Source organism: Enhydra lutris, unplaced genomic scaffold (genome assembly GCF_002288905.1).
Source record: "Enhydra lutris kenyoni isolate GAN:26980312 unplaced genomic scaffold, ASM228890v2 scaffoldscaffold12, whole genome shotgun sequence".
NCBI lineage: Eukaryota > Metazoa > Chordata > Mammalia > Carnivora > Mustelidae > Enhydra > Enhydra lutris.
In genome coordinates, this window is record NW_019154096.1 from 49,119,303 (window position 1) to 49,145,029 (window position 25,727).

The 25,727-nt window shown below is 51.4% G+C and overlaps 1 protein-coding gene across 1 annotated transcript in view; it reads right to left on the reverse strand.

Moving 5' to 3' along the window:
* Positions 1-3,573: 3,573 nt before the first annotated feature.
* Positions 3,574-25,727, reverse strand: part of LOC111145202 (tolloid like 2) — a 116,249-nt gene continuing 94,095 nt past the window's right edge. Inside the window, exons 11-21 of the mRNA XM_022499930.1 lie at positions 24,386-24,502; positions 23,247-23,392; positions 22,364-22,559; positions 14,791-14,916; positions 13,899-14,059; positions 13,202-13,382; positions 11,951-12,076; positions 9,847-9,974; positions 6,810-7,023; positions 5,252-5,502; positions 3,574-3,708 (exon numbers count right to left, since the gene is read on the reverse strand). Of these exons, the coding sequence (XP_022355638.1) occupies positions 3,574-3,708; positions 5,252-5,502; positions 6,810-7,023; positions 9,847-9,974; positions 11,951-12,076; positions 13,202-13,382; positions 13,899-14,059; positions 14,791-14,916; positions 22,364-22,559; positions 23,247-23,392; positions 24,386-24,502 (1,781 nt within the window). The remainder of the gene's footprint in view (positions 3,709-5,251; positions 5,503-6,809; positions 7,024-9,846; positions 9,975-11,950; positions 12,077-13,201; positions 13,383-13,898; positions 14,060-14,790; positions 14,917-22,363; positions 22,560-23,246; positions 23,393-24,385; positions 24,503-25,727) is intronic.

The following is a 25,727-nucleotide window of genomic DNA, read 5'->3' on the forward strand; positions in this document are numbered from 1 at the left end:
GGATTCCACGAGCTGGTGTCATGACCAGCCCTAGGCCTGAGTGGGGCATAGGAGTGGCTGCCAGAGCCAAGAAAAAGAGAGAGAGAGAGCGAGCGCCAAGTTATAGGAGGTCTGACCTTTAGTTTTAGATGCCAGCTGTGGTCCTCAGGCACAGAGGCAGGTAGAGATGAGTAGAAAGAGGTGCTGAGGGACAAATGGGTGGAGTCTACCACCTCAAGCTTGGTCACCATAGCAACCAGTCCACAACAAGCGTGCTGTCAGATTTCCAACTTGCTTGGATTCAAGAAAGGGCATGACTTTGAAACCATCTTTAGCTTTGCTCATGACTTTCTGGGTCCAATAGGAAGCTCTGTTCCGGACCAGGCACTGGGTATGCACCAGAGAGTAGAAAACCAATGAGAAGATGACCCCTTTTTCTATCCTCAAGTCTGGTGGCTTTAGAGGAAGTTATCGCCAAGAGGACCACTCTTGTCTGAACTAGTGATACAAACCCAGGACACATCCATAAATCCACATTCTTTAATGAAACAATTCTTTCTAGACAGATATGTTAGCTCCTCTCCACTTTCTCTTTGAAACTAACATTTCATGAAATGCAAAATTAAACAAAATAAAAGGTACAACATATTTATAGATAGCACTCTGAACAGTTTTTCTTTTTTAAAAAGAAACCTTTTAGGCATTTGAGATTATTTTTCAGAAGTCCGGTCTACCAAGGAAACTTGAAAAACAAGGAAGCTGAAGCCAAGGGAACATTTGTTCAAAAACTGAACAACAATACGGCAAGTTATTTGAGACTCTTCGATTGGACCAGATCAGTGGCAAATCCCAGCGAGAATTCTCTAGTTACTAAGGTTTCACAAACAGTTTATACAGGCTGAGGGTTTCATGAGTAAGACAAAACTTAAGGAAAATGGTTTTAGAGTGAATCAATGCTCAGGCTCCTCATGTCCGTTTGGAGAAACCCCACAAGTTAGTTCCAGACCCTCACCCTGCCCTGGGATTCAGGCTCTAGCTTCTGTCAGACCAGATCACACCAGAACTGGACCAGGCCGATGACCTGGACTCCAAGTATTTCATCAGGTCACCAAGGTAATTCTGTGAACGTGACATCCCCAAGGCCTAGCACCCAATTACAGGACAAAGCGGGTTGGTACAATGTCCCCTGAGAGGACCTTCAGCAGGGGGCCTGGGTTTTCCTGCCGAGGGGACCTTCTGTTCCCAAGCCAGGGCATCAGTCCCCGAGTGAGCTTCCCGGGGAGCGGGCTGGCCAGCCCAGGCTGAATCAGGGCTTGTCTTGTCTGATGTCACTCGCAGAAGGCCTCACTAAAGGTTTTCATAAGCGTCCCATTGTTTCAAGCTGGCCAAGTTCGGTGTTTTTGAAAATATCCCTACTACAGAGATAAAAATAAGTACCATTGTTTCATGAGGGTGGCCAACCTTGAGGCAGAGCCAACTCCGTTTCTGACTCTCTCCCACTTTTCCATAGAATTTGTTGATTTTATTCAGATGTCTAAAATGTTGGAACGACAGGATTCTTCTGTCGCTGGAGCAAGACCTCTCGTAGCCACCTTATGTATTCTGGTTTCAGCTTCAATGTGGGCAGATATGATGAGACAAAGTAAAACCCCAGAAAATACAATACTCTGAGAGCTGGGATCCACCTTAGAGGGCAGGTTGGACCACAAGACAAGGGGCTCCCGCGGCTGAGCCCGAGTGCCCCTGGGGTAGGGCCTGGGAGGTGTCTGGATGTGAGAACACGGACTGAATCTTCATCCAGGGCCCAGAGAGGGACTGGGGAACGAAATGCATAAAACACAGGGCTGCTCCAGGAGGGCCCGCACGGTGAAGCTACGGTCAGCGGGTCGGCACTGGTCACACTGCGTCGATTAAGGCTCTGACAGCTGGTCCTTTAAATACATACATATATACACACATATATTATTATTAATAATAATACTTTGAATTTTTCTCTGTTTTAAGGAAAAAAATATTTCCATGCATTTCTTCTACCTTTCTATTATCCTTTGTTTGTTTTACTCCCAGCCATCATTTTAATTAGACAGAGTCCTCTGAGGGCACATTCTGATCTTCAAAAAATATAACTTTTAAGCTTTCACAAATACTTTGTTTACAATGACGTCGTATCATCCCAGAGGAATTCTGGTGCTCGGGAGCTATCTCGGATCTCACACGGGAAACACTCTCGTGTGCTGTCCCGTGCTCAATACCAACCCCACAGGACTTAGAGCTATGTAAACATTATTTAAAAATTATTCCAACATAAATACTCTTTTAAAGCTAACATACCACAGCTTTTAGCTCATAATGCCCATAGATGCCTTAATGAAATGCCATTCAAAACTACCTCACTGTTTAAAAGTACACGTGGAGGTTCTAAAATTATGTAAACAACATCCTCTACATGTCCTCTAGAATAAGTGCCAAGTGTGGCGAATTCTGATTGCAAGCTGGGGGTCGAGTACCAGTTGGCCTGAGCGAAGTTACCAACGCACTCCGCAGCCTGACTGGTGACAGGAAGTTAGTCTCAGGTTGACTGTTCCCACAGATGATGCATGAGTCCTACATGACTTACAATTCCGTTTTCAACAGTGTTTGCCGCACGGGGACCTGAACTCGTCCCTCATGGGCTGTCTTTGCACATCTTGCAAATGCAGTTTGAATCAGTTGTCTAGAAGTCAAGGTCAACCACAGCAAGTGTCTCCAACGCTGGAGGAGGAAATGGTCTTCCAAGTCCATGGAATCCCAAGCATAGGTGGCGGTCTTCTGAAGTCAGCCAGGAGGGGTGTCAGGAGAAGCCAGGATGTTTTCTTCTCAGCACACTGGGGAGTCTCACCAGCAGATATGTTGTTAGAGTTCACAGTGGCTGCTTTAGCCTCCCAAGGAGGAAGCCCGAAGTGGCAAGGAGAGCCAATGACCCAGAGGGAAGGCTTGAGGTCTACCAGTGTGGTGAAAGTGACGATCACACTCCAGCTCCCTCTGTGCACTGCCTCCCGCAAGTTCTTTTCCAGGCCTGAGATCCGTGTTCTCAGGTTTCCTGGTTGACATGTCCCTGGCAGACAGAAAGTGAAAGTCTCCAGCCAAAGCTGTGAGTCACAAATCAGCCATGGCCCAGCATTTATCCTCACTGCTCAGTGTGGACAGAAGATAGCCTGAGTCTCCAGGACACAGTCACATTGCCTGTCACCTGGCAAAGCATGTCCAGAAATAGAGGCGTGACCAACCCAAGGGCAGGCATCTTGCCCCACAGGAGAAAGGGACAGGAGAATGAGTATGACCAGGCATAGCTTGAGTGGCAGGTGATTTCAAAACCTTAATCTTCTCTCAAAGTCCATGATTGATAACATTATGACCCCAAAGAAACATCTTCCCTCCTTCTTCTTGGCTGAACCTTACCAGATACATACCTCCAAGACTAGATTTTGAGTTCTTGTTTGAGAAGAAAAAAAAACAAAAAACAAAAACACAACTCTACATTGGTTTAGGGCAGATTCACAAGGTGCTATTGTCATAAAACACATTCTCAGTTCCCGTCTTTCATGAACATTGACATCATTTCTTCATGTGCAAGGCATCCTGGAACTTGGTGCTAGTATATCGGGCATGAAAGCCTTTCTTGTTGATGGTGTCATCCGTGTGGAACTGAATCATCAGAGAATCTCCTGCAGAGTAGATCTCTTCCAGTGGCTGAGGAGAGGGCAGAAGAAAACCAGGGGGACATCAGGTCAGTTGGCTGTGGCTGGAGTTTTAAATACGGAGGATGAGACAGAGGTTACATGAGAACACAGGCAGGTCTGTGCTGCCACAGGGCGTCCCAGGTACCAGAGACTCTGAAAGGCACTGACACAAGCTCCTTTTCAAAGGAAAACATTGCCTTTTCTGCTCCAGAGAAGAGCTCCCCAGGCCCTATGATTTCAAAGACAGTCCTAGACCCACAGCTTATATGGACTCTATGGGTTATGAAGGGCACAGATGGGCTGAGGACTATTCCGACCGCTTTCAGATCTTACCTCATGTAAACCTGACCAGGGGGGTGTTATCTCCATTTTACACTTATGAAAACTGAAACTCGAGATCACACAGCTAATCAGGACCCCAGCTCAGGTCTTTCTGACCGTGAGGTCACTCCTGGGATAGATCTCCCAGCAGACCAAACACCAAAGCCCATGCTTGTGGCCCAGACCCTGTCCAGGAGTGAAATACGGCACGGAGCCTCTGTATTTGTCACAGAGGTGTCACCAAGGGCTCAACGAAGGGGAGCCAGGCTCTGAGGCTGCTGTCTTCCAGGGCGCAGTGGGACCTAAATGGGCTTCCCACACAACTCACTGGTTGGGACTCTCCAAAGTTTTCCTCTGCACGTAGGCCCCACAGTCTTTGAAAGACTTTATCAAAGGCATAGCATTGGTCAGGTCACACTTTATCATCCTTTCTTTTCAGGAAGGCGAGGGAAGATGATGGGAAATTATTCAGAGACCGATATAAACACCATTTTGAGGTTCGGATCAGCACGAGAGGCACTCTTGACTCCAAAATGAGCTGATGTAAATTCAGCTGACAGCAGAGAAGCTTGTGCAAACAGCCCCGGAGGCCAAGACAAGGAGAGGACAGGGGCCCAGTGGGAGCGGCGCCCCCTGTGGCTCAGGCAGAGCCTGACCGGGACCCCACACCAGCCGGTTCACACACTTGCCCCAGGTGCCAGCTTCTAGGTGAGGTACAGGGAAACAGTGACCAACCCAGGACTGCCCTGTTGGGGGTAGGGAGCTGAGGAGAGAGGTGACAATGAGAAAAATGATGAGGACCCGGAGCCCAAGTGTGTGTTTCCAGTAAGACTCATCATTCCCTCAGGCATTTGGATTGCCTGGGGAGAGACTTGTGAAGACGTGAGATATACAAAAGCATGACTTAAAACAAGTTTAAAAGCCTCAAAGCCCAATCAAAATGGAGGTGGGGGAGGATAGGGAGCCCTTTGCAAACATGGGAGGAAAAACCTCAAGGAATGCGCTCTGACAGGGCCTGCATCAGTCAGGGACCCTCCTGATGGGCTCCCAGGTTACTCCCCGCCTTCTCTCTGGACCCCTTTCCCCTTCCCCAATTCGCTCCAGCAGCAGGGGCCGCCCCCCGCCCCCCCCCCCCCCCCCCCCCCCCCCCGCCCCCCGCGGGCCCCCCCCCCCCCCCCCCCCCCCCCCCCCGGTCTGGCACCCGGGGTGTCTCAGGCACCCTGTGCACTCACCCCAGAGCCGCAGAAGCGGCCGAGCCTGGGCGCGGTGCGGTCGTAGCCGTCGTAGGCCTCCATGTAGTCGTACCCACAGTCGGCCTCCTCCTCCACCTCAAAGGTCCGGAAGATCAGCTCGACGCCATAGCCGTCCTCCGCCACGATCACCCAGTCGCAGCGGGCATGGCTCGGGTAGTTGTTGTCCCCAAACTGGGCGTGGGAATACAGCTCTTTGGTCTGCACTTCAGCCTTCAGCCTGCCCCCGCACTCTGGAGCAGAGAGACAGCCGCCCCGTCCCCTTGGCACAGAGACCCGTGGGCCACCCCCGCCCGCTTCCCGGCCCGGGCCTTCTCTCTTCAACCCTGATGCTAGCCTACTTTCTCTAGGGGACCTTGCGTGTGCCCTGTAGGAAAGTCTGGCAGGTTCCCTCATCCCATTTTACAGAGGCGTAAACAGAGGCCGATAGGTCTGAGTTTTAGGGCTTGCTGGGTGGGGTGGTGGGGGGCGGGGTCCAAATTGGCCCTTCGCAGCCAAGGTCCTATGTTGCTGGATTGGGTCACATAAGGCCTCTGGGGAATTCCTGAGCAAGCTACTGAAAAAAACTGGCTGGTTGGATCTCTACCACCTAATTACCTGGAAGTTCTAGAAGCACCAGGGGGATCTTGAGCCCCAGCGGCTTACTGTAATTTTAACTGCTGCCAACAGAGGGCACCCAAAGCACATCAGAACCACCGGTCACTCTCAAACCCAGAAACCTCAGATTAGACACTAATTTGCTCCAGCATCTGACAGTGGTGAGAATAGACTGACTTTGAGGCTCCTGGGGGTGTCACGAGTGAGGTGAGCCTCACACTTTGGGCTTGTATTCTGCAATGCTGGCTTCTGAGTTTGTGACTAAGACTATAACTCTGGTTGGCCTGGGTCCCACACTATCTTGTCTAGGCCACTAGAGGCCACATAAAAGAAACGGATAAAGGAGAGTGAGCACCAATTAGAAAGTGGCAGAAATTCTGAAGGCAAGTTCCTCCACTGCCTGTCCTCAATGTGCTCCACGCCTCCAAGGGTCCGAGCTCCCCATGGTGTGGCTTCTGTGTGGTCCAGTCCTGCCTGACTGCCGACTCTCAACCCCACATGCTCTTGCTAAGAATTGCCTCCAGGTCTGAGTTGTCTTTGGGAAATTTCGAGTCCCTGAGATGTGACATGTTAAGTGGAAGGAAAATAATGGGTAGTAGAAACATTTTCCATTTTCCAGAACTTAGGAGATGACAGGGGCTGCTCTCTGCCCCTCAGCTCCCAGACTTTGGGATTTCATGGACCAGCAAGCTTACAAATATGTTTTGGAAAGAGGATGGGAGGGAGGGAGGGCGAGAGAAAAGAAGTGTGCCCCACAAAGGGTTGCCCACTTTAAATGTTGATTAAGGACATTCAAAGAAAACAACTCTTCCCCCTACAGTTTCACTGTTACAGGGACATGTGACGGCGCACCTCCCACCCCCTAGCGTCAGCAGGAAAGGCGTTTGTCTCCCTGCATCAGTGGCCATCTAGGCCTAGCCCCGTGGGCCTAAGCGGGCTGTACCTGTGCTGTGAGTCGCCTGGAAGCCTTTCCTCTGCACAGACGCATCTGAATAGAACCTGAGAAACAGGCTGCTGCCTGAAGCCACCACAGGGTCCGGTTTCTTGCTGCCGCAGAAGCGGCCAAGGAGGGGGGCCCGGCTGTCAGGCCCGTCATACAGCTCCAGGTGGTCATAAGCACATTCTTGGTGCTGCTCGATCTCAAACTCGTTAAATGTCTGGGGATGGAAGAGCAGAAGGGAAGCAGGGGCCTGGCACTCAGCCAGGGCGAGGGCCACCTCTCCGGGGGCTGGGAGAGGATGGGGTGCATGGGACACTCTCTTCTGGTTCCCAAAAAACCCTACGAGGTAATCACAGGAGCTACTGCTGCTTGAGCACTTCGCAGCTGAGATGGCCGGGCTCCTCTGTCCCATCACAAGGATCCTTCTCACTTAATGGGGACAACAGCAAAGATCAGGTACTCCCTCTGGGTCAGGAGCTGTTTAGAGTGCTTTACAAATATAACCATATCATCCTCACATCCCTGTGCTGTGTCTACCTCTACCATCCCCACTTTACAGATGAGGAAACTGAGGTCAGAGCAGTCAGGTGACTTGCCCAAGGTCACCCACTGGTAGGGCTGGAGGTCCAGCTGCAGAGTCCCCGCCCTCCACCTTTGTGCTGTGCTGTGCAATCCTTCAGTACAAATGATGGGACAAGGCTGTATGAAATGTACACTGTTCCTCGTCTATATCCTCATAGTGGCTGGCATTTGAGGAGTTTTTCCTGTGCCAAATATTCATGAGCATTTTCTCACTTAATTCTGGGACTAAGAGGGAGGGACTAAAACTGAGTCTTAGAGAAATATCTTGCCCAAGAGTATTGCTCCAAGCTAGAGGAGGCAGGAACTGGACTTAGTCCCCAGCCAGCCTGATTCCAGCCCACAATTCTAACCTTCACCAGGCTATATTGCCCACCTCCTCCCTGTCCCCCAAAGCTGGCCAGGGGAGCCCCTCTATTCCAGGCCATACACCAAGCTTCACAACTCCAAATGCAGAGCTTCTTAGGGACCGGGCAGCTGAATGACTGATGGCCTGCCCACAGCTGCCAGGAAGATGGGACAAGTGAGAGGCGACAGGGTTAGACGAAGGCTTGAACCAAAGGACAGAGCAGGAAGAGAAGACATTAGTGGGGGGTGAGGGGAGTCTGAATTCATAAAAGAGTTGCTGGAGAGACAGGACAGGGATGTTGGTAGAGAGGGATCATTAGCAGTGTGGGCTTTCACAGGAATGACAAACAGTAGAAACAGGCAAAGCTCTTCACACCTTATAGAAGGGGAGCTGGGATTGGGGGTGGTATAGACACAGTGGGCAGAAGCAGGAGGGGAGACCTGCAGCATCAGGGTGGGTGATGCAATGGGAGAGACACCCATGGGACACCCTGTTGCTGCCCCCCCTTACAGTGAAACACCAGCTTTTTGGGAAGTATTCAATTCACATATTCTGGTAGCAAAAGAACATGATCAAGATATCCACCATGCACTTCCCAAGGAAGTTTTTTTTTAAAAACTAGCACATATACGTATGAACGTCATATAAATTTGGCCTAACTCTGGCCCCAGTGATCAATTGTCTTAGTTCCTTAGCGTAAAGAAGGGGAAGACGTTGGGCTGCTACAAAAACCTTGAGGCCCTGGGACAGAAGCGCTGTTTCCCACTGCACAGGCTGCGCGTTCCCACTTCCAGGGGGCGCCATTCCCCCGCCGAAGCCGGAGCTGTATGTTGCCATTGCGAACCTTCTCCAGCAGAGGGCAGCGTTGGGGGGCGCACGACACCAGCGCACTCTGGGGGGTTCCCCAACCCCCCAGATTCAAGGCGGTTCTCACACCCAGGAAAGCCACCGACAGCACTTCCCACATGGGCAGCCGTGCATATGAGGTGCTTGCTGTGAGCACCCTGTGGTCACGGGCTCCGCCTTCGCCACCGCTCGCTGCCCAGGGCCTGGCACAGACAGACCCCAGCACCAGCGCTCTATTGTGGGCGCCCATTGACCCACCTGTCCTCCGCACCGCCCTCACCCGCCAGTAAACGCCCTGGCAAGTCCCCTGGCCATCGTCTGCTTATTATCACGTTCTCCTCTGTTCCCTTCCATTCTCCCTGCATTTTTGGCCCATACTTCAGAGGAACATCCATATGCTTTCTGGAGAGCTTGCAAATCGCCAGAGTCAGAAGAACCAGTTAGAAACCGTCTGTCTAGGGTTCACCTCCTCTGGCTGGCGAGAGGGTTTGCTTTATACTCCAGGATCCGGGAGCCTCTGGGGGCTGAGAAACGAGACTTGGACCAGAGACTCAGTTCTCCTCTGAAATAACCGAGCACAGTGTGCGCACCGACAATCGTATGCACGAGAGACTTTAATTTTTTAATTCAAGAGAGAATACGTATGAGTAACCTAACCTCCCATTGTTGATTTTTTAAAAATGTAAGTTATAGAGGAAGATGAATGATAAGAGTCCATTCAAGAAGTCTGGGCAAGAAAAAGGATATATATTTTTCCCATGCTTGTACGTACATTATTGTATTTGCATAGGAAATGTCTGGTAGAATTTACCAAAAAAGTTCAGAGAGTTCATTTCTGAAGTGGGCATGGGGGGTCTAGAAGATTTTGAGTTCCACTTTCCAATGTTCTGTACTGTTTACTTTTTTTTAACCTTGAGAATGTATTGTTCCATCAAAAATTACAGCTGGAAACAACTGAACGTCAGCTCTTTCAATCTGTGCAGGGAACGCCCCCTCCAACCAGTACCACTTCGAATAGGTGCTATTTAGAGAGATTTCCTTGCCCCCCTCCCCCCTGAACGCTGTGCAGCGGCCCCACGAGGAAGGCTTCATCAGCAACACCATTTTCCAGATAATGAAACCAAGTCCTGGAAGGGTTGAATTTCAACTTTCTCAAGTTTCAGAGCCCGGAAGAGGCAGAGCAGAAATGCAACCCTACCACCGCACCCCCCCCCGTGGGTCTGAAACCAAAGTCCGTGTTGCCCGTCAACTATGAAAATGACTCACAAGTTTCACACGGTGGCCCGCGGTGGAAGAGATGTTCCAGGTACACTCCCTCCGGCTGGGGTACTTGTCGGGCCAGTTGGGGCTTGCCAGGGTCCCCTCCGCACTGCTGATCCTGTGGGCACAGCCAGCTGGAGGGGGGTGCGGAGACACATGCAGAGAGAAGCAGGTCACTGGTGGACAGCCCCAGAGGCCCTCGGGGGGGAGCCTCCATCTTTCATTCGTGATGGGGTCATTATCAAATGTGGGGGCAGGGGTCAGCCTGAGTCAAGTGTCCTCTGGCTAGAGAGTTTATTTGGATTTGCTGCCTTCCTGGAGGCGCTCCAGTGGCCCGTTTTCCCCACTATTCCTATTCATGTCATGGTTATCCTTGGAAAGAGGGTAGGTAGTGGTTGAGACCACAGGCACTGGGGTCAAATGGACTTGGGTGCATCGCCTGCAAGCCGTGGGACTTGGGCACTTACCTAAGTCTCGGTGTCCTTATTTGTAAAAGGGGTACCCACGTCGTAGGGGGATATGTGGACTAAATGAGACAATGCATGTAAAAGGCTTAGCAAGTGCCAACAGAGGCCTTCATCACCATGCCTCCCACGTATATTTGTTGTAGATTTTTGAAGCAGCTTCGTTTGAAGGCCACAGATGTTGCCTTGGCTATGGTGTTGTTAGCAAAGAGGGTTCCCATGACTTGCTCAGTGTGCAGTGTCTCGGTCAACCGCTAGAAGGTGTGCTGGGCACGACGCTAAGCATTTTGAATGCATTCCCTTATCTGCTCCTTAACACTTTGCAAATGAGAAAATAACTTTAGAGATGGAGAGTGACTCGCTGGTAAGGGGTGGGAATGGGACTTGAACTTGGGCCCGCCTTTGGTATAAAGGACAGGAAACAGAGGGAGCTGAGGGCCTCATCAGCCCCATCACCCTCACTGCATCCCAACGCTGCCCTGCGGCTGCAGGATGAGGTGCCAGCGCCAGCGGGGGCAGTGGAGGGCTGGTCAGGGGAAGGAGGAAGGGGAGGGGGCAGGCAGCAGCTGAAGGGAGGTTCCTGCTCATCGCTGCCTCGGCCCTGCAGCTACACAGAGGACAAATGCCAACAGGGGCAGGGGCTCAGCGTCTGGGACATTTGCTGCTACACCCCTGTCCCACTCCTGGAGGAGCCCATAGGAAGGCAGCCAGTGTTTGGATGGCGGGACCTTAGTCCCTCCTGGCCTCCCCCACGCCACAGGGGGCAAGCCTTATACCAACCCACGACCACCCATGTCTATGTCACAGGGCTGGGGTTGGAGGGTGGCCGCACCCTGCTTCTGAAGCTGTCTCAGCTCATTCTGTAACACCCCAGGCCGGCCTGACCATATGTTGTGCACCCCTATCAGATCTCCTACCTTGGAAAGGCTTATCCCAGAGCGGGGGGCCTGAAGTCTTTACTACTTCCCTCCCAACCTCCTCCTCTGCAGGGCACTGTACTGGGGCCAAGACCTTAGAGGCCTGTGTGCTTATCAGAGATGCTCAAACTCCCTTCACAAGGTAAGGTGAGAACAGAGGGAGGCTCTTTCCGGAATGACTGGACATTTAAAGGCATCTGGCCTTGAACTCCCAGTGGTAAATGAAGCAGGAAGCAATCTTTTTAGAATTCTATTTTACTATTAGAACTGTGTATGAGAACAAATATAATGAAATAGATGGTTGATATTTATTGACATGTCAGGGTCTCTATAGGTGCCCAAATTGTCTGAAATTCTTTGTAGGCATGCTTTCATCTACTCCTCACACACCTTTAAGAAGAGGGTCTGTTTAGTCCCTTTTAAACAGAAGAAATGGAAGCTCAGAGAGGTTAAAGAACCTGCCCACGGTCACACAGCTGGTAAGTAGCAGAGTCAGGATTTAACCCTAGATAGTCTGATTCTGGAGCCTGGGGGTGTACCCGCTTTGTAACAGTAACCCCAGGAGGGTGCCTGAGGCACCGAAGCCTGCGGAAGGAGGGAGCTGCCCTGGGGAAAACCACGCTTTGGGAGGAGGGAAATCAGAGAAGGACCCCTCGCTCACACTCTCACACACACGTACTCTCTGGAGGCCAAGGTCAGCCTGGCCTCCCAGGTGCGGTGCGGCCTCACCTTCCTTGCAGTCGTGCCCGTTCTCATGGAGCCGGTACCCATTCCTGCAGCGGCACAGGTAGCTCCCAGACGTGTTGACACACTCGTGCTGGCACCCGCCGTTGTCCTTGGCACACTCGTCCTTGTCTGAGGAGAGTGACAGTCTCTCAGGGCAATCCCCTCGTATCTTGGAGCTCCACTCAAAGGTAGCCTCCACCAGGGAGGCTCCCCGATTGCCCAGGGGTGGGCGGGGGCAGCATCTGGTGGGTGGTCCTTGGTCCTGCCGTGTGCTGAATTCCCTGTACTCCTAAAACACTTAAACAAACATCTATGTCCTTTAATCCTGCTGCCTGCCCTGACAAGGAGCTCCTTAAAGGGGAGGCTAATATTAAGAATAGTCCTAGGAACAATAATACAAGTAACTGCCGTGAATTGAATATTTATGTGATGGGCACTCCCCGAAGCAGTTTCATATAGCATCTAAGTCTGTTCTCATACAACCTGAGGAGCCAGGTGACTCTGTCCCCATTTTACAGATAAGGAGACTGAGACTGAGGACACTAAAGTGCTCAGGGCCACTCAGTGATTGAGCAGCCTGCGTGACCCGGAAGCCTGGGCTCCTTCTCCCTGACCCCATGCCCCCTCTGGCCTGTGGAGGAAGGAAGCATGTGGGCCCCAGGCAAGACGGCCCAACACCGGTCCTGCTCTACCGCTCCCAGGTCTTGTGCCCTTGGGCCGTTCTTGACTTCTGTGCCTCAGTTGCCTCACCTGTAAAATGGAGTCAGTATGTGTCCTCACCTCATAGGGCTGTTGGGAGGAGGAACTAAATTGGTATGGGGGCTTAAAACGGAGTCCAGCTCAGAGTAAGTGTTAGCTTGTATTTGCTCTACTGTCCCAGCTCAAGTCCTAGCTGTTGTTGTCACTGCGGTTTTTGTAGCTCAAGCCACCTCCTTCTGGCGACAACCAAGCACAGGCCTCCCTCCCCAGCCCTCGACACAGGGATCACTCCGGGGCTCACTGGCGTCTCCCCGCCCTCGCCAGACCTGGTGATAATGTGTCACCGAACACTGTGTGCTTTAGTTTCATGAGGACAACGAAGACTTCTTAAAGAATAAGGAGGTGAAACCCACCCAGCACTTAAGCACAGGGACCACAAGCTAGTTAGAGGCCAGGAAGGACTGTGCTGAGAGGAGTAGGTGGGTGCCCCAGAGGCTGAGAGCCTGCCCAGACCTGCCCCCTGCAGCCCGTGACCTCGCCTCCAGACCTGCACACCTGAGAAGAAGTGGGCTCTGAAGCCACGCTTGGAGACCGTGTTGTCTGACTTGAACTCCACACGCATGTTGTTGCTCTGGGAGGTGATGACCTCGGGCATCTCAGAGCCACAGAACTTGCCGTGCAGCCTGGCATCAGGGGACAGGCCACTGCGGACCTCCACAAAGTCATACTTGCAGACCTACAAGACAGCGTGGTAGGGAGCCCTCCGGTACTCCCATGGCTCCAGCCCAGACTCCCTACAGGACCCCTTCCTGACAGCCACACCCTCCGCCAGTCCGGGGGAGCATCCTGTCAACTCCTACTGGGATCCCTCTGGCCCAAGGTATAGACATGGGGCACTCACGCCGAGCACTCCGGGGGTGGGGGGGCTCTACCTGGGCCTTGGTTGACTTGCTAATCCCACAACCACTGCCCAAGGGAGGGGAGCGGCCATTCCTACTATCCCGGTCCCCAGCTGCATCTCACCCCGGCTGTTCCCCTCAGCTGGACACTAACCCACAGACTCCAACCTCGAGGGGACATACTTGTCATGACCACCTCCCATCCCCAACGCCTGCCCCCTTCGCTCTGGTCCTGCTTCTCCTTGGATTCAGCCCCCGACTGTAGGAAGCAACCTCCCTGCCGGCCGAGCCCCTCACGGCTTTGCAGCCCCGAGCCACCGCCCGACACAGTCAGCTAGAGCGCAGGAGCATACATCATTGCCTTCCAGCTCAAACACTTCAAACTGAAGGGAGATCCTGTGCTGGGCAGGGGCCACCACCTGCCAGACGCAGTTCTTGTTGGTGGGGTACTCCTTCGGCCACCCTGGGCTGGTGATGGTCCCGTTCAGCTTGGTAATAAAACCACCACAGGCCACTGCATGGGAGAAACAAGAGGAAAATTCATTTGGTTTTAGTTCCAAGTGACTGCGATTTCCCCCAAGCAGCGATGAGCCCTGCTGTTCTTCAATAAAAATAAAAATAAAAAAAAGTTTGATAACCTGAACAGATTTATCCAGCATCTTTCCCTCTAGTCTGTTTCCACGGAGGATCTGGAGGGATGACGCTGAGGACAAGTCTTTGCCACTTTGTGAAAGGATGACCATACTTCTGTGCTTACCGGTCACTCAGTGGCAGAGATGGGGACCAAGTGACTTGGACCAAAGGTGACTGAGGAATGTTTGCAGGAAGCTACGCACCTCACCTGCTTCTGTGAGCAAGCAGCGTCACGCCGGTGGGCAAGGGAGACAGAATACCATCCCCGTAGAAACGGAATGAGTGAAATGGGCTATTAGTTGCATCCCTTGAAAGTGCCTGCAGTTTTCCTTTTGTTTTTATTTTTTATCTGAATAATCGTGTGAATGTTTCACGGCCGCAGAAACTAGACTACGGCTCCGGCTGCCGTGTCTGGGGTGGAATTCTTATAATCTGGGCAGCCCTCTCACATTGGTGACTCGATGGGGTTGTTCTTCCTTCCAAGAGCCAGGGGCATCCCCCACCATGGATCCCATCAGCTTGCCCCCAGCCCACAGCCCCCTCACCTCCCCACGTCTCCTGAGACTTGTCCCTGACCCCTTCCCATTCTAGCCTTGCAGGTCCAACACCAACCTTCACACGTCTTCTTGTCGGCGGCCAGCTCATAGCCAGGATCACAGGAGCACTTGTAGCTGCCCAGAGTGTTCACACAGCCCTGCTCACACCCGCCGTGATCTGGCCAGGAACACTCGTCCACCTCTGTTGGAGAGGAAGGGGACCCGACTAGATCGTCACCAAGCCGCCTGGTCTGCTCCCCATCCCATTCCCCATTGCAGGGTCCCCGGAAAATGTCCTCTGAGAACAACAACAGCTTTTGGTGACCCCCTCCCCAGGAGCCTCACATCAATGTCTCAGAAACCAGAAGCAGCTCTAGCCAACACGGAGGTCTTGAGAACAGAAGAGTAACTTGTTAGCCAGAAGCAGGGCCCCTCTGGAGGAGATCAGGCCTGGATGATTTTGTTCTTTGAAGGGTTCAGTCAGGGAATACAGTGTGATTTTTAAAAAATCCCACACCAAAAACGTCATCAGTTTTAATGCCATGGAACTGGGATTTTCCCCAAATATGGAATTTCGTAGGGACATTAAGCGAAGGGTAAGAACAAAGGGGCACATTTCTAGATGAAGATGTAGAAGTATTTTCTAGAGATAGAACCAGAACTTGTGATTTAGTATTTTAGAAATAATCTGAAACAGTGTGCTCAGGGAGAACTTCAAGGTTACAGAAAATGCTGAGCTCTTAGGTTAGCCAGAACTCCCAGGAGAAAGTACAGGAAGGGGCCACAGTGAGACTGAGTTAGCAGGGGACTTGGACGGGATTCAGCGCTGACAAGTACGTAGTGATATGTTGGGGGCAATTGCAAACAGCAGGTGGGATGCCAGGAGAGTCATCCGGAGAAGGAACCCGGGTCACTGGAGAATCTGCCCGGAAATGTCAGTCCGTGCATCCCTGGAGGAAAGAAAAACCCGGGCCATGGGCATCTCCAAGAAGAGGATCAGAAATAAAAGGAGAAACTAATCATTTTCAGTTGCCAAGCTTGGGTGCATCTACCCTTGAGAGGAGACACTGTGGCCTCACCAAGCCAGAGAGCGGAGCAAAGGGACAACAAAACCCTGAGGTATCTTCCAACATAAGACAAAACCAAAAAAGCCTGATGTGGGAGGAAGAAAGGGAAGGGGTGGCATTGGTTCCTAACAGCACAGAAGGAATACAGCGAGCACAGGGTTGGCCACAAAATCTTCAAAAGCCCACATTACACATAAAATGAGAGAAATCAGGACATCTTAGAGTTGGTGAAGTCCAGGAAAGACCCCCCAGTCCTACCCTTATGCCATGACCCTTTTATTAATATTTCTTATGGATGGCTTTGCAGACCCTGCTTGAAATCACTAAGAGCTAGGACTCTCCCTGCTTTCCAAAAGTATTTCTCATCCTTTGAAATGTGAATTTTCAAAATTCTGGCCCCTTGCAATGTCCACCCCACTGGTCCTACAGCAAAAGCAAACCCTGCAACCAGGCTGGCTCCCTCTGCACTGCTCTTTCCCCACTCAAACAGACCCGTTTCCTTCCAGCCTTCCTCATCTATGGGGCACAACACAATCGTCTACCTACTCACTCTTCACTGGGTAAAGAACGGCGTGTGAATGTCCCATCGTGACACACAGTGGGCAGTAAACTTGGGTGATTCTAAGAGTGATGTGTTGTTGGGCTCAGCCAAAGCTTAAATGAACTGGCCAGTAGGGGAACTGAGTGTAGGAGACATGCTCTAGGCAGGGGGTTGAACTTGTCCATGGCCTCAAATAAATGTAAATATGAAGTATGCTAAAATAGTAACAATCCTCCGATTACTTATTGCTTTACAAGAGGCAAAGTGCTTTCTTTGGCATTTGCTAGAAAGAATAGGAGGAGGGAGAATCAATAATAAGGAGAAATGGGGAGTGCAGGCTTCTAGGGTGAGCCAGACAGACCTCGGTTGGATCCATACTGGATCATGCCCCCAACAGATTGGATGATTTAATCTCTCTGAGCCTTCTTCCTGCTTTAAAATTAGAATAGTATCTGCTTTTAGCATGGTCGGAGCTGAAAATGACATCCAGTACACAACAGATCTCACTACAGAAAACAGTAGGGCTGCTTTCAAAATCCCGGTGGGTGGAGAGACACAATGATGAGGGCAGTGAAAGGGATAGGGTTACCTGGGCATACCTGAATCAGGTGAGAGCAGAGTAGTACAGGCCTGAGGAGGGGAAAGGGACAAGGCAGAAACAGAAAGAAGGACAGTGTGTCAAAGATGGGCCAGTGGAGAAAAAAAAGAGATGGGCAGAAAGGCAGCACAGCAGAGTGAAGAAACTGGCAGGTGGGTGCAGGGGGAGGGTAGAAAAGAATGATGGGAAAAGCCCATCAAAATACACCAAGATAAACACGGATCAAGTCAGGGGCCAGAGGGAGACTCTGATGCCAGAAGGCGATATGGCTATGGGAAGGACACACGATTGTCATAGGTAAGAAAGGGAAGACCACAGATGAACAAGTGTCTAGGGGCCATCTTAACCCATGTGCGGGGAGAGAGGATGGTAGATTGGTTTTGGGACTAAGGCAATGGGAATATAGTTCCTCCAGGGAACTAGAAGGGTAGGATGTTTGTTTGCCCCAGGAAGGTGGGCGAAAGCTGTAGAGTCACATCTGAGCTTCCCCCAGCAAAAGCAGTCGCATGTTTGGCCATTTTCAACCCTACTTCAACTTGGATGGATGGCGTGGAAGTGTACCAGGGGCCCTGCTCTCAGTGGGAGCCTGGGTATCCTTGGAATCACCTCCACACTGTGATGAAGCGGCATCTGTTCCAAGCCCACAGATTCATGCTTGCTCTGGGCCACAATGGTCAAGGCCAAGCCTCCTAGAAAAATCTGGGAGATGGTGAGGGGTAGGAGAAAAAGCAGAAAGGTAGGGCTCAGTCTTACCGCGTCATAGCTCTGTCTTCTCTGCCTTCTTCAAGTGGTATTAGTAAAAAAAAGAACCATTCCGTGTTTAGATAATGAGATGGCTCGGGTAAGATGGCAACAATTGTTTGCAGAGAGAGAGAGTTAAGGAATGAGAAGGCAGGACACATCCCTAAGCTTTTGAAGAAACACCTGAAGGAAGCCGGTCCCCCTTATCAACCCCCCATGGGGGTCCGCTGGCACTGGGACAGAGGAGTGTGGGGGTCAGTGTGGAAATCATGCGACCAAAATGGCCAACCCTCGAATGCCGCCATCTCCTAAAGTAAGCGGAGTTGAGCTCTGCCGGCTGCCAGGCCAGCGGGCTCTGAGAGAGACTGCCATCTGGCACCGGGAGGGGCGTGTGGAGGCCAACTGGCACGGTGGCCAGTGCCATGCGCCAGCTGGGCTCCGGGCAGAGCCTCCTGCCAACTGGCACCAAGGCAAGACTTTCTTTCACTTGGTCCAACTCTTCTGCGTGGACTTTGTGGTTCCTCTTCCAGTTTCTTTCATGGGAGAAGTCCTGACACACGCCCTGGGCACTGTGTGTTCCCAGGACAGCCTACCGATGGCTTTTCCGGAAAAAGACTGGGCAGAGGAAGCTGGCTGTGTCCAGTCCTGAGGCCTGTACTGACCAACGTGGTCGCCCTCAGCCCATGTGGCTGTCCAGCACTCGCAATGCAGCTTGTCCAATTTCAGGTGCACTGGCAATGTAAAAAGGCACCAGATTTCCAAGACGTAGAATGAAGAAGCCCATAAAATATGCCACTAAGGTTGTGTATATGAATTACTATTAAAACGACAGTCTTGTGTGTGATGGTAAATGATCATAAAATTGATATATTGGGTTAAATAAGATACATTCAAATAATTGCACCTGTTTCTTTTGGTGGGGAGGGGGAAGGGTGGCTGCTAGACAGTTGGAAATGACATCGGGGGATCACCTTTGTGACGCCTCCTATTTCTGCGGGACAGCACTGCTCTAAAGTGTGGTCTCGCCTCATTCCTCCTCCTGGGAACCCGGAAAAGGAGGCAGAGAAATCAGCAGGAAGCACAACCCACAAGTGAGGAACCTGAGCTTCATTTACTCTTTCATGTATTCATTCCCGGCGCAGGGAGTACCTACTGAGCCCGGCACGGGCCAGGCACTGGGAGCACGGTGGAGCATGGAGCGGGTACGACCCAGTCTCCGAAAGGAAAATGACCGCAGACACCTGTGAGGGATGAAGGCAGGACAAAAATCCAAACCTGGGGTGCTACGTCCAAGGCCCTTTTCCCCATGTTTCCATGGTGTCCGGAGGGCAGAAAGGCGACCAGGGTCAGAATCAAAGCACAAACACTAAGGAGAAATTCAACCACCCCCCCCCCCGCACTTGACTTGCCTGTGACGGCAGGTCTCTCTTGGGAAGAAGGCACTGGGGGACCCTTCAGATCCGGGCTCTGTTTCTGCTCTGCCCCCTCAGAACTTCCATTTCCTCAACTGTCAAAGGCGGGATAATACTAATGCCGACCACGGGGCTGTTCTGAAGAGAACGTGAGATCACTCACGTGGTTTCTGGCACACTCAATACAGTCCTTTCTCTCCCCTCTAAGAGGTCCCCCAAAGCTTCCACCAGTCCTGGTTCCTCTTTTAGGATTCAGGGTCAAGCTCACTAACATAAAAGGGACGTCAAGCCAGGCCTGTGCATTAAGTTAGTGTAGATGAGCCTTGGGTAATGCCTTCATAGGCATCTAAGGAGAAGTTTGCAAGTTGAGAATTGAAATGCCCTTGGAGTCCGAGGCTGGGCACGGCGGCCCCGCCCCCAGGCTGAAGGCCTCTGAGGTCGCATGTCTGCAGCCAGGCCACCGCCGTTTGCCTGTAGTCCTCTTTCACTGGCCTGAGCTCTCGAGGACAAGGACTGTGCTTTCCTCTGTGTCCCCAGCGCCTAGCACAGCACCTGATGCATGGCTTGATGACCGCTGAATGAATGCTGACTGTGGCGGAGGGAGGAGGAGGGATCTTCCAACCTGCAAAGGCAGCTGAGTCTCGTGGGTACCCAGAGGAAGCTGACTCAGCGCCTTGCACGCCAGCGTAGCTACCCTGAGGGACGTGTGCCTGACTGCGGCCTCGCTGGTAGGGTTGCCACAAAGACACCCAACAGGCTTGACTACATTTGAATTTAAGATGAATGTGTCTTATCATTTCTTAGCCACGTGTGCAATATTTGGGACATGCTTATACTAAAAGATCATTCTTCATTTTAAGTTCAAATTTAACGGGGCATCCTTTTTTTTTTTTTTAATCTGGTTGCCCTTATCTCCAGCGTTAGCCAGTCCTCTCAAAACCATGCACTGCAGATTAGCAGCAGCACCAGGAATGAGGTGTGGGTGGGTCGGTGCCACCGGATTACTAACTCCGCAACACCTAATTTGACAGAGCGGAGGGTGGACGTTAGAGGAGAGGGACAGAATTAGAATAAATCCTTCTAATCATTCATGACGCGTGCTAAGCAAAATCAGGCCTCCGGCAGCCGTCCACATTCTAGTCCCCGGAACCTGTGAATCCGTGAGCTTACTCGGCAAAAAGGACTTCACAAATTTGATTAAATCAAGGATCTTGACATAGATTATCCTGGGATTTGGGGGTGGGCCCAGTGTCAGCTCACTGGTCCTTATGACTGAGAGAGGGAGGAGGACAGAGAGGGAGGGGCAGAGAGAGAGAGAGGTGCAGCCGTGGAAACAGAGGTGTGTGACACTGCAGGAGACAGACTCAACCGGCCAGCCCTGGCTTGAAGACGGAGGGGCACCCAAGCCAAGAAATGCGGATGCCTCCTCTAGATGCAGGAAGAGGCAAGGAAATCTGACCTCCAGAACTGGAAGACGAGAAAGTTGTGTTGTTCTAAGCCTCCACGATGGTGGTAACTTGTTACAGCAGCAACAAGAAACTGATACAGGGTGACCGCAAGAAAAAATTGTCACTTCCTTTTTGCCAAAGGTAACAATAACCACCTCAAAGTCTCCTTCTTTAGCAAAGACAGTTCCTGGGACTAACCATTAGACAATGTGCATTTGCCTACATGGTTTCCTTTTCTCCCAACAGCTCTACAATAGCCTTGTATGTCATTTCTAGAAGCGGACGATTTGGGGTTCAGAGACTTCGGGTCACTTGCTTCAGGCCACCCAGCAAGCGTCGCTGCTGCTAGGTCACTAGGCCCCTGCTGCTAGGCTGGGGCGGGGGGTGGGGCGGGTCGCACAGACTAACTTTCCGGGCATCTCAACCACAAGCAGACCTGTTGCAGCCTGGCTTCTTTGCTTGGGAAGGAAGGGACCACATTTTCTCCTCCAGTTATCCACAGCCTTATGATTCTTGTTCCGTTTCTGCTTGGGTTTCGCTCTCCCAGATGCCTCGAGACGAAAGAAGATGCCCCACACATCTGTGGGGCCCTTTTCAGCTTGGAAAATGTCCCCGCAGCCATCACTTTGGGGGGCTTCACAATGGGTTAGGTAAAATGGGCAGATTGCTTCCCCTTGTTTCACAGAGAGCAAACCTGGAGCTTCAGTAAGGACCAAGAGCTGCTCAGGCCCACACGACTCCAGATGGGTTCCTCTGACACCCATGCACTTACGTAGAACCTGGGATAAAGGGCTAAAGAGGGGGCAGATGCGGAGAGTGGGAGTAAGAGAGGGACCAGGATTTCTGGACTGGCACAGCCAAGAGTTCCTGGAGAGGAGGGAAGGAGGGGAAAGCGGCTTCTTCCCAGAGGTGAGTGGTGCTACTGAGCCACAGAGCTCAGAGGTGGCTTAGATAACACTATTCAGTGGCTGCTAGTGTGCCACCAGGCACCCGATCACAGTGTGCTGGGGAATACCTGGGCCCCCCTTTTACAATGTGGTCTGAGGGGCTTCCAGGGCCCAGAGAGCCGGGAAGGAAGACCTGTCCCCAACAGAGGAGTCCCGAGAAGCCCCTTCTGCAGGGACCAGGCACGCTGTGCTTCCCATGCCATTCTGGGTCACTTTCATCAAGACTCTGCAACACAGCAGGTCCCCAAGACCACATGGAAATTTGCTCCCTGAACCCCTCACTCTCCTCCCCACTCAAGGGGAGGTTTGTACACCGGGGCCTGCTACATCAGCAGCTGAGGAGGGAGGCTGCCTCTCGGGCCTACATCAGGGACTGCAAGGCAACACTGCCGAAGGGGTTTGGGCTCAGGAATCAGACTGCACTGGGCTTCTTGACCTGCCACTTAATGATGTGAGTGACCCCCAAGCAACCCTTCTCAATCCTAATCAAACGTGATCCAAACCCAACTCAAAGGGTTATTTTGGGAATTAAGTGACATCATGTCCACCAAGCACCTTGCAGTTTCTGACACACAGTAGGTGCTCAATTAACAAGAGTGACTATATGAATATTTATTATCAACACTCAGTTTCCCTGAGGTTTACTAGGGGTAAACTTATTAAATCTAGTTTCCAGCCACAGTGGCAGAACTTTCTGCCCTGTAGCCACCCAGGCCATGCCTGCTCATGAATCAGTGGTGAACTCGGTAAGAGGCAGCTTGAAAATGGGTCACTGCCTTCTCCCTGCAGGGAGCCTTGTTTGTGCTAAGGTTCCATATGGGTTTTGTGATTCTTAAGCCAGGGGGGCAATACCTCTTCCTGTGACTAAAAACGGAAACAAGCTGCTAATTCATACCCTTGAAAAAATTGGCTGCAAAGCCCGCTTTATTGATAGAGCCGTCGGACACAAACTTCATCCACATTCTGTGGGAGCTCGATCTCACATCTTCCGGCTTCTCATAGCCACAAAAATGGCCAATCAGAGCGCTCTCCTCCGTGGGGCCGTCGCGGATCTCCAGGTAGTCGTAGGCGCAGCTGTCATGCCTTTCGATCTAAACAGAGAAACAGAGGCAACGTGGAAGGTGACGGATGGTCTGGCTTTAAGGCTTTTTTATGTGAGAAGGGAACCTAAGCAACACTCTCAAAGATCTAATCAGGAGGCAGAGGGACCCAAGTGTGTCCTGGGCTCTCCAAGCTGTCTCTTACTTGTGGAAGCCCAGGGAGAACCAAACTGTGCGGACTAAGAGACGATACACACGGAGGACCGGTTCTATTCAACTTCCTGAGATCTGCTCCTAGACCTTCATAACCGCCCCCCCACCCCTGGATGGCTGTTGGAAAGGAGGCGGATGCAATTTCGAAGTTTGCAAAGATGTTGAAGCCAAATGTCCATGAGCTTGAAATGGTCTCTCAGGTTCTTGTTTGCAACCCACTCAATGGAAACCCATTTTTTTTTAAAGATTTTATTTATTTATTTATTTGACAGAGAGAGATCACAAGCAGGCAGAGAGGCAGGCAGAGAGAGAGAGAGAGAGAGAGAGGGAAGCAGGCTCCCTGCTGAGCAGAGAGCCCGATGCGGGACTCGATCCCAGGACCCTGAGATCATGACCTGAGCCGAAGGCAGCGGCTTAACCCACTGAGCCACCCAGGCTCCCTGGAAACCCATCTTTATGGAGCAGAGAGCGTCTAGAAGAAGTTGACAGTTACTTCATCCTTGGGAAAATCCGAGCGGTACTCACCTCAAAAGCTTGGAAGGTAAGTCCCACGTGAAACCCTTCTGAAACCGTAATCCTCCAAACACATTCCTTGGAAGGTCTGTAGTCATCGGGGTAGTTGGGAGATTGAATCTGACCAGCGTCTTTGTTAATGTCTCCCCCACACGTAGCTTTAGGAAGAGAGCCAGGAGAGGATGAATGGGGTCCCTGGTCAGACCTTGGGAAGGAAATGAGTGACCACACGGATCACCACTAGGTGGCTCCACGTGGCAACATTTTCATCTCCACCTAACGGGCACTGTGCCTCCGGAAAGGCACAATTTGATCTGTTGGCAACTCGGGACTTTTTTCCATATAGAGAAAATAACCATGTAAGGCAGTGGTTCCCCATCTTTGCTGTGCATCACGATCACCTGGGAAATGGTCTGAGCTGTGGAAGCAGGGGCTGCATCCCTAGAAGTTCTGACGCAAGGAGGTCTGGGGGAGCTCCAAGTAACAATGATGTCTGAGTTCCCCGAGGGATTCTAATGTAGAGGCTAGGGGACCACTGACACAGAGGGACACACACACACACACACACACACACACACACACACACACACATGTTATTTCATTTATAGAAACAAAACCTTGGCCTCTCCATAATTACAATTTACCCAATATGTGGAATGAACTTTAGCAGAAATGCCCTGGTGGCAGCTGCCTAGAGCCCAGACCTATTTGTTTCCTCAACTCAACCCCATGGTGGCCTCGGAGGCCCTTTCAAGAAATGCGGTTGTAAATATCCTGATCTTTTCTGAACAGAGGCCCAGAGTGGTTGGGTCCTTTGCTTGGGCTCGCACAGATTCAGAGGTTGCTTTCATGTCCTTGGGTTCGCTACCCCGGATGGGCCCCCCAGCTGCACTGAAATGGGGTTCAGCGGGGTGGTGACAGGTAGATGATGACACCTGTTCTGAAGGAGGCACAGCTGCCCTCTCTGCTTCCAGCGTGTGGAGGAAGGGGCCCCGGGGGGACACCTCGGCCCAGACCCTGTGGTGGGTGCCCCGACCCCCGGGGCTCTAGCAGCTGCCATGCAGGCCTGGGTGCAAGAGGGATGGGGGCTGCAGGGGAAGGTCAGAGCACAGCCAAAGCTCCCCTGTGGGTTTCTCTCGTCATGAACCAACCTTCGTACACCGCGAAGAAACCCTTGCCCAAGATGCTGCTGCTGCTCCGGAACTCCACCCAGAGCCGGCTGTCTGTGGAGGTGAGGGGCTCCGGGACTTTATTGCCACAAAACCTACCTGGGAACGGAAAAGACAGGTCAGGCTGCCGGCAGACAGCGAGAAACTCATTACAGAGAGAGGGAGCGGCGTTTCTTCAATGTGGCACCCTGTGAGCAGGAGCCTTGGCTGTGGCAATTCACCCTGTCACGCAAAGAGGAATAAAGGACCGACTTCTAGAGGATTCCAGACACCAGTCAATCGAAAAACTCAGAGTGTAGCCCAGACACCCCCTCCTCTGCCATATGGGTCTGGTACAGGTGTGGTGGGTAATGGTCTGAGACAGCGATGGACGTTCACCCCCTCGGTATTTCTTACTACATACATGCCCTTCTTCTGCGGGCGGCATGCCTTTGGGAAGACATTCTGCTTCTCTTGCCTCAGAAAAGGGATGCCAGAGAACATATGATTTAAAAAATCAAATCTTGTAGGCTCTTGAATTTCATAAGCCTAGTTACAATCACAAAGTTTTGGAAGAACACTCAGTGAGGAAGAGCACATTTTCCATTTTCACCCTTGTAGTCTTAGAAAGATTGCTAGGACGAATGAGTGCAGGAACCAGAAAGAGAGGATTAGAGAAGGGATGATGGACCTTCTAGAAGGACCCCATACACCGTCCCACCCTGAGCTAAGACCCTTGATGGAAAAGGATGATAGAGACCCCAAGTGGGTTTAAAGATCTGTGAGAAGGACACAAAAGCAAAAATGAACTACTGGGACTTCATCAAGATAAAAAACTTCTGCACAGCAAAGGAAAAAAATCAATAAAACTAAAAGGCAACATACAGAATGGAAGAAGATATCTGCAAATGGCACATCAGATAAAGGGCTAGTATCCAAAAATCTATAAAGAACTTATCAAACTCGACACCCCCCCCAAAAAAACCAAACAATCCAGTCAAGAAATGGGCAGAAGACATGAACAGACATTTCTCCAAAGAAGACATACAAATGACCAACAGACACGTGAAAAAATGCTCAACATCACAAAGCATCAGGGAAATACAAATCAAAACCACAGTGAGACACCACCTCACAGCAGTCAGAATGGCTAAAATTAACCACTCAGGAAATAACAGATGTTAGCAGTGATGTGGAGAATGGGGAACCCTCTTACGCCATTGGTGGGAATGCTAACTGGTGCAGCCACTCTGGAAAACAGTACGGAGATTCCTCAAAAAGTTGAAAATAGAGCTACCCTATGACCCAGCAATCACAGTACTGGATATTTATACAAAGGATACAA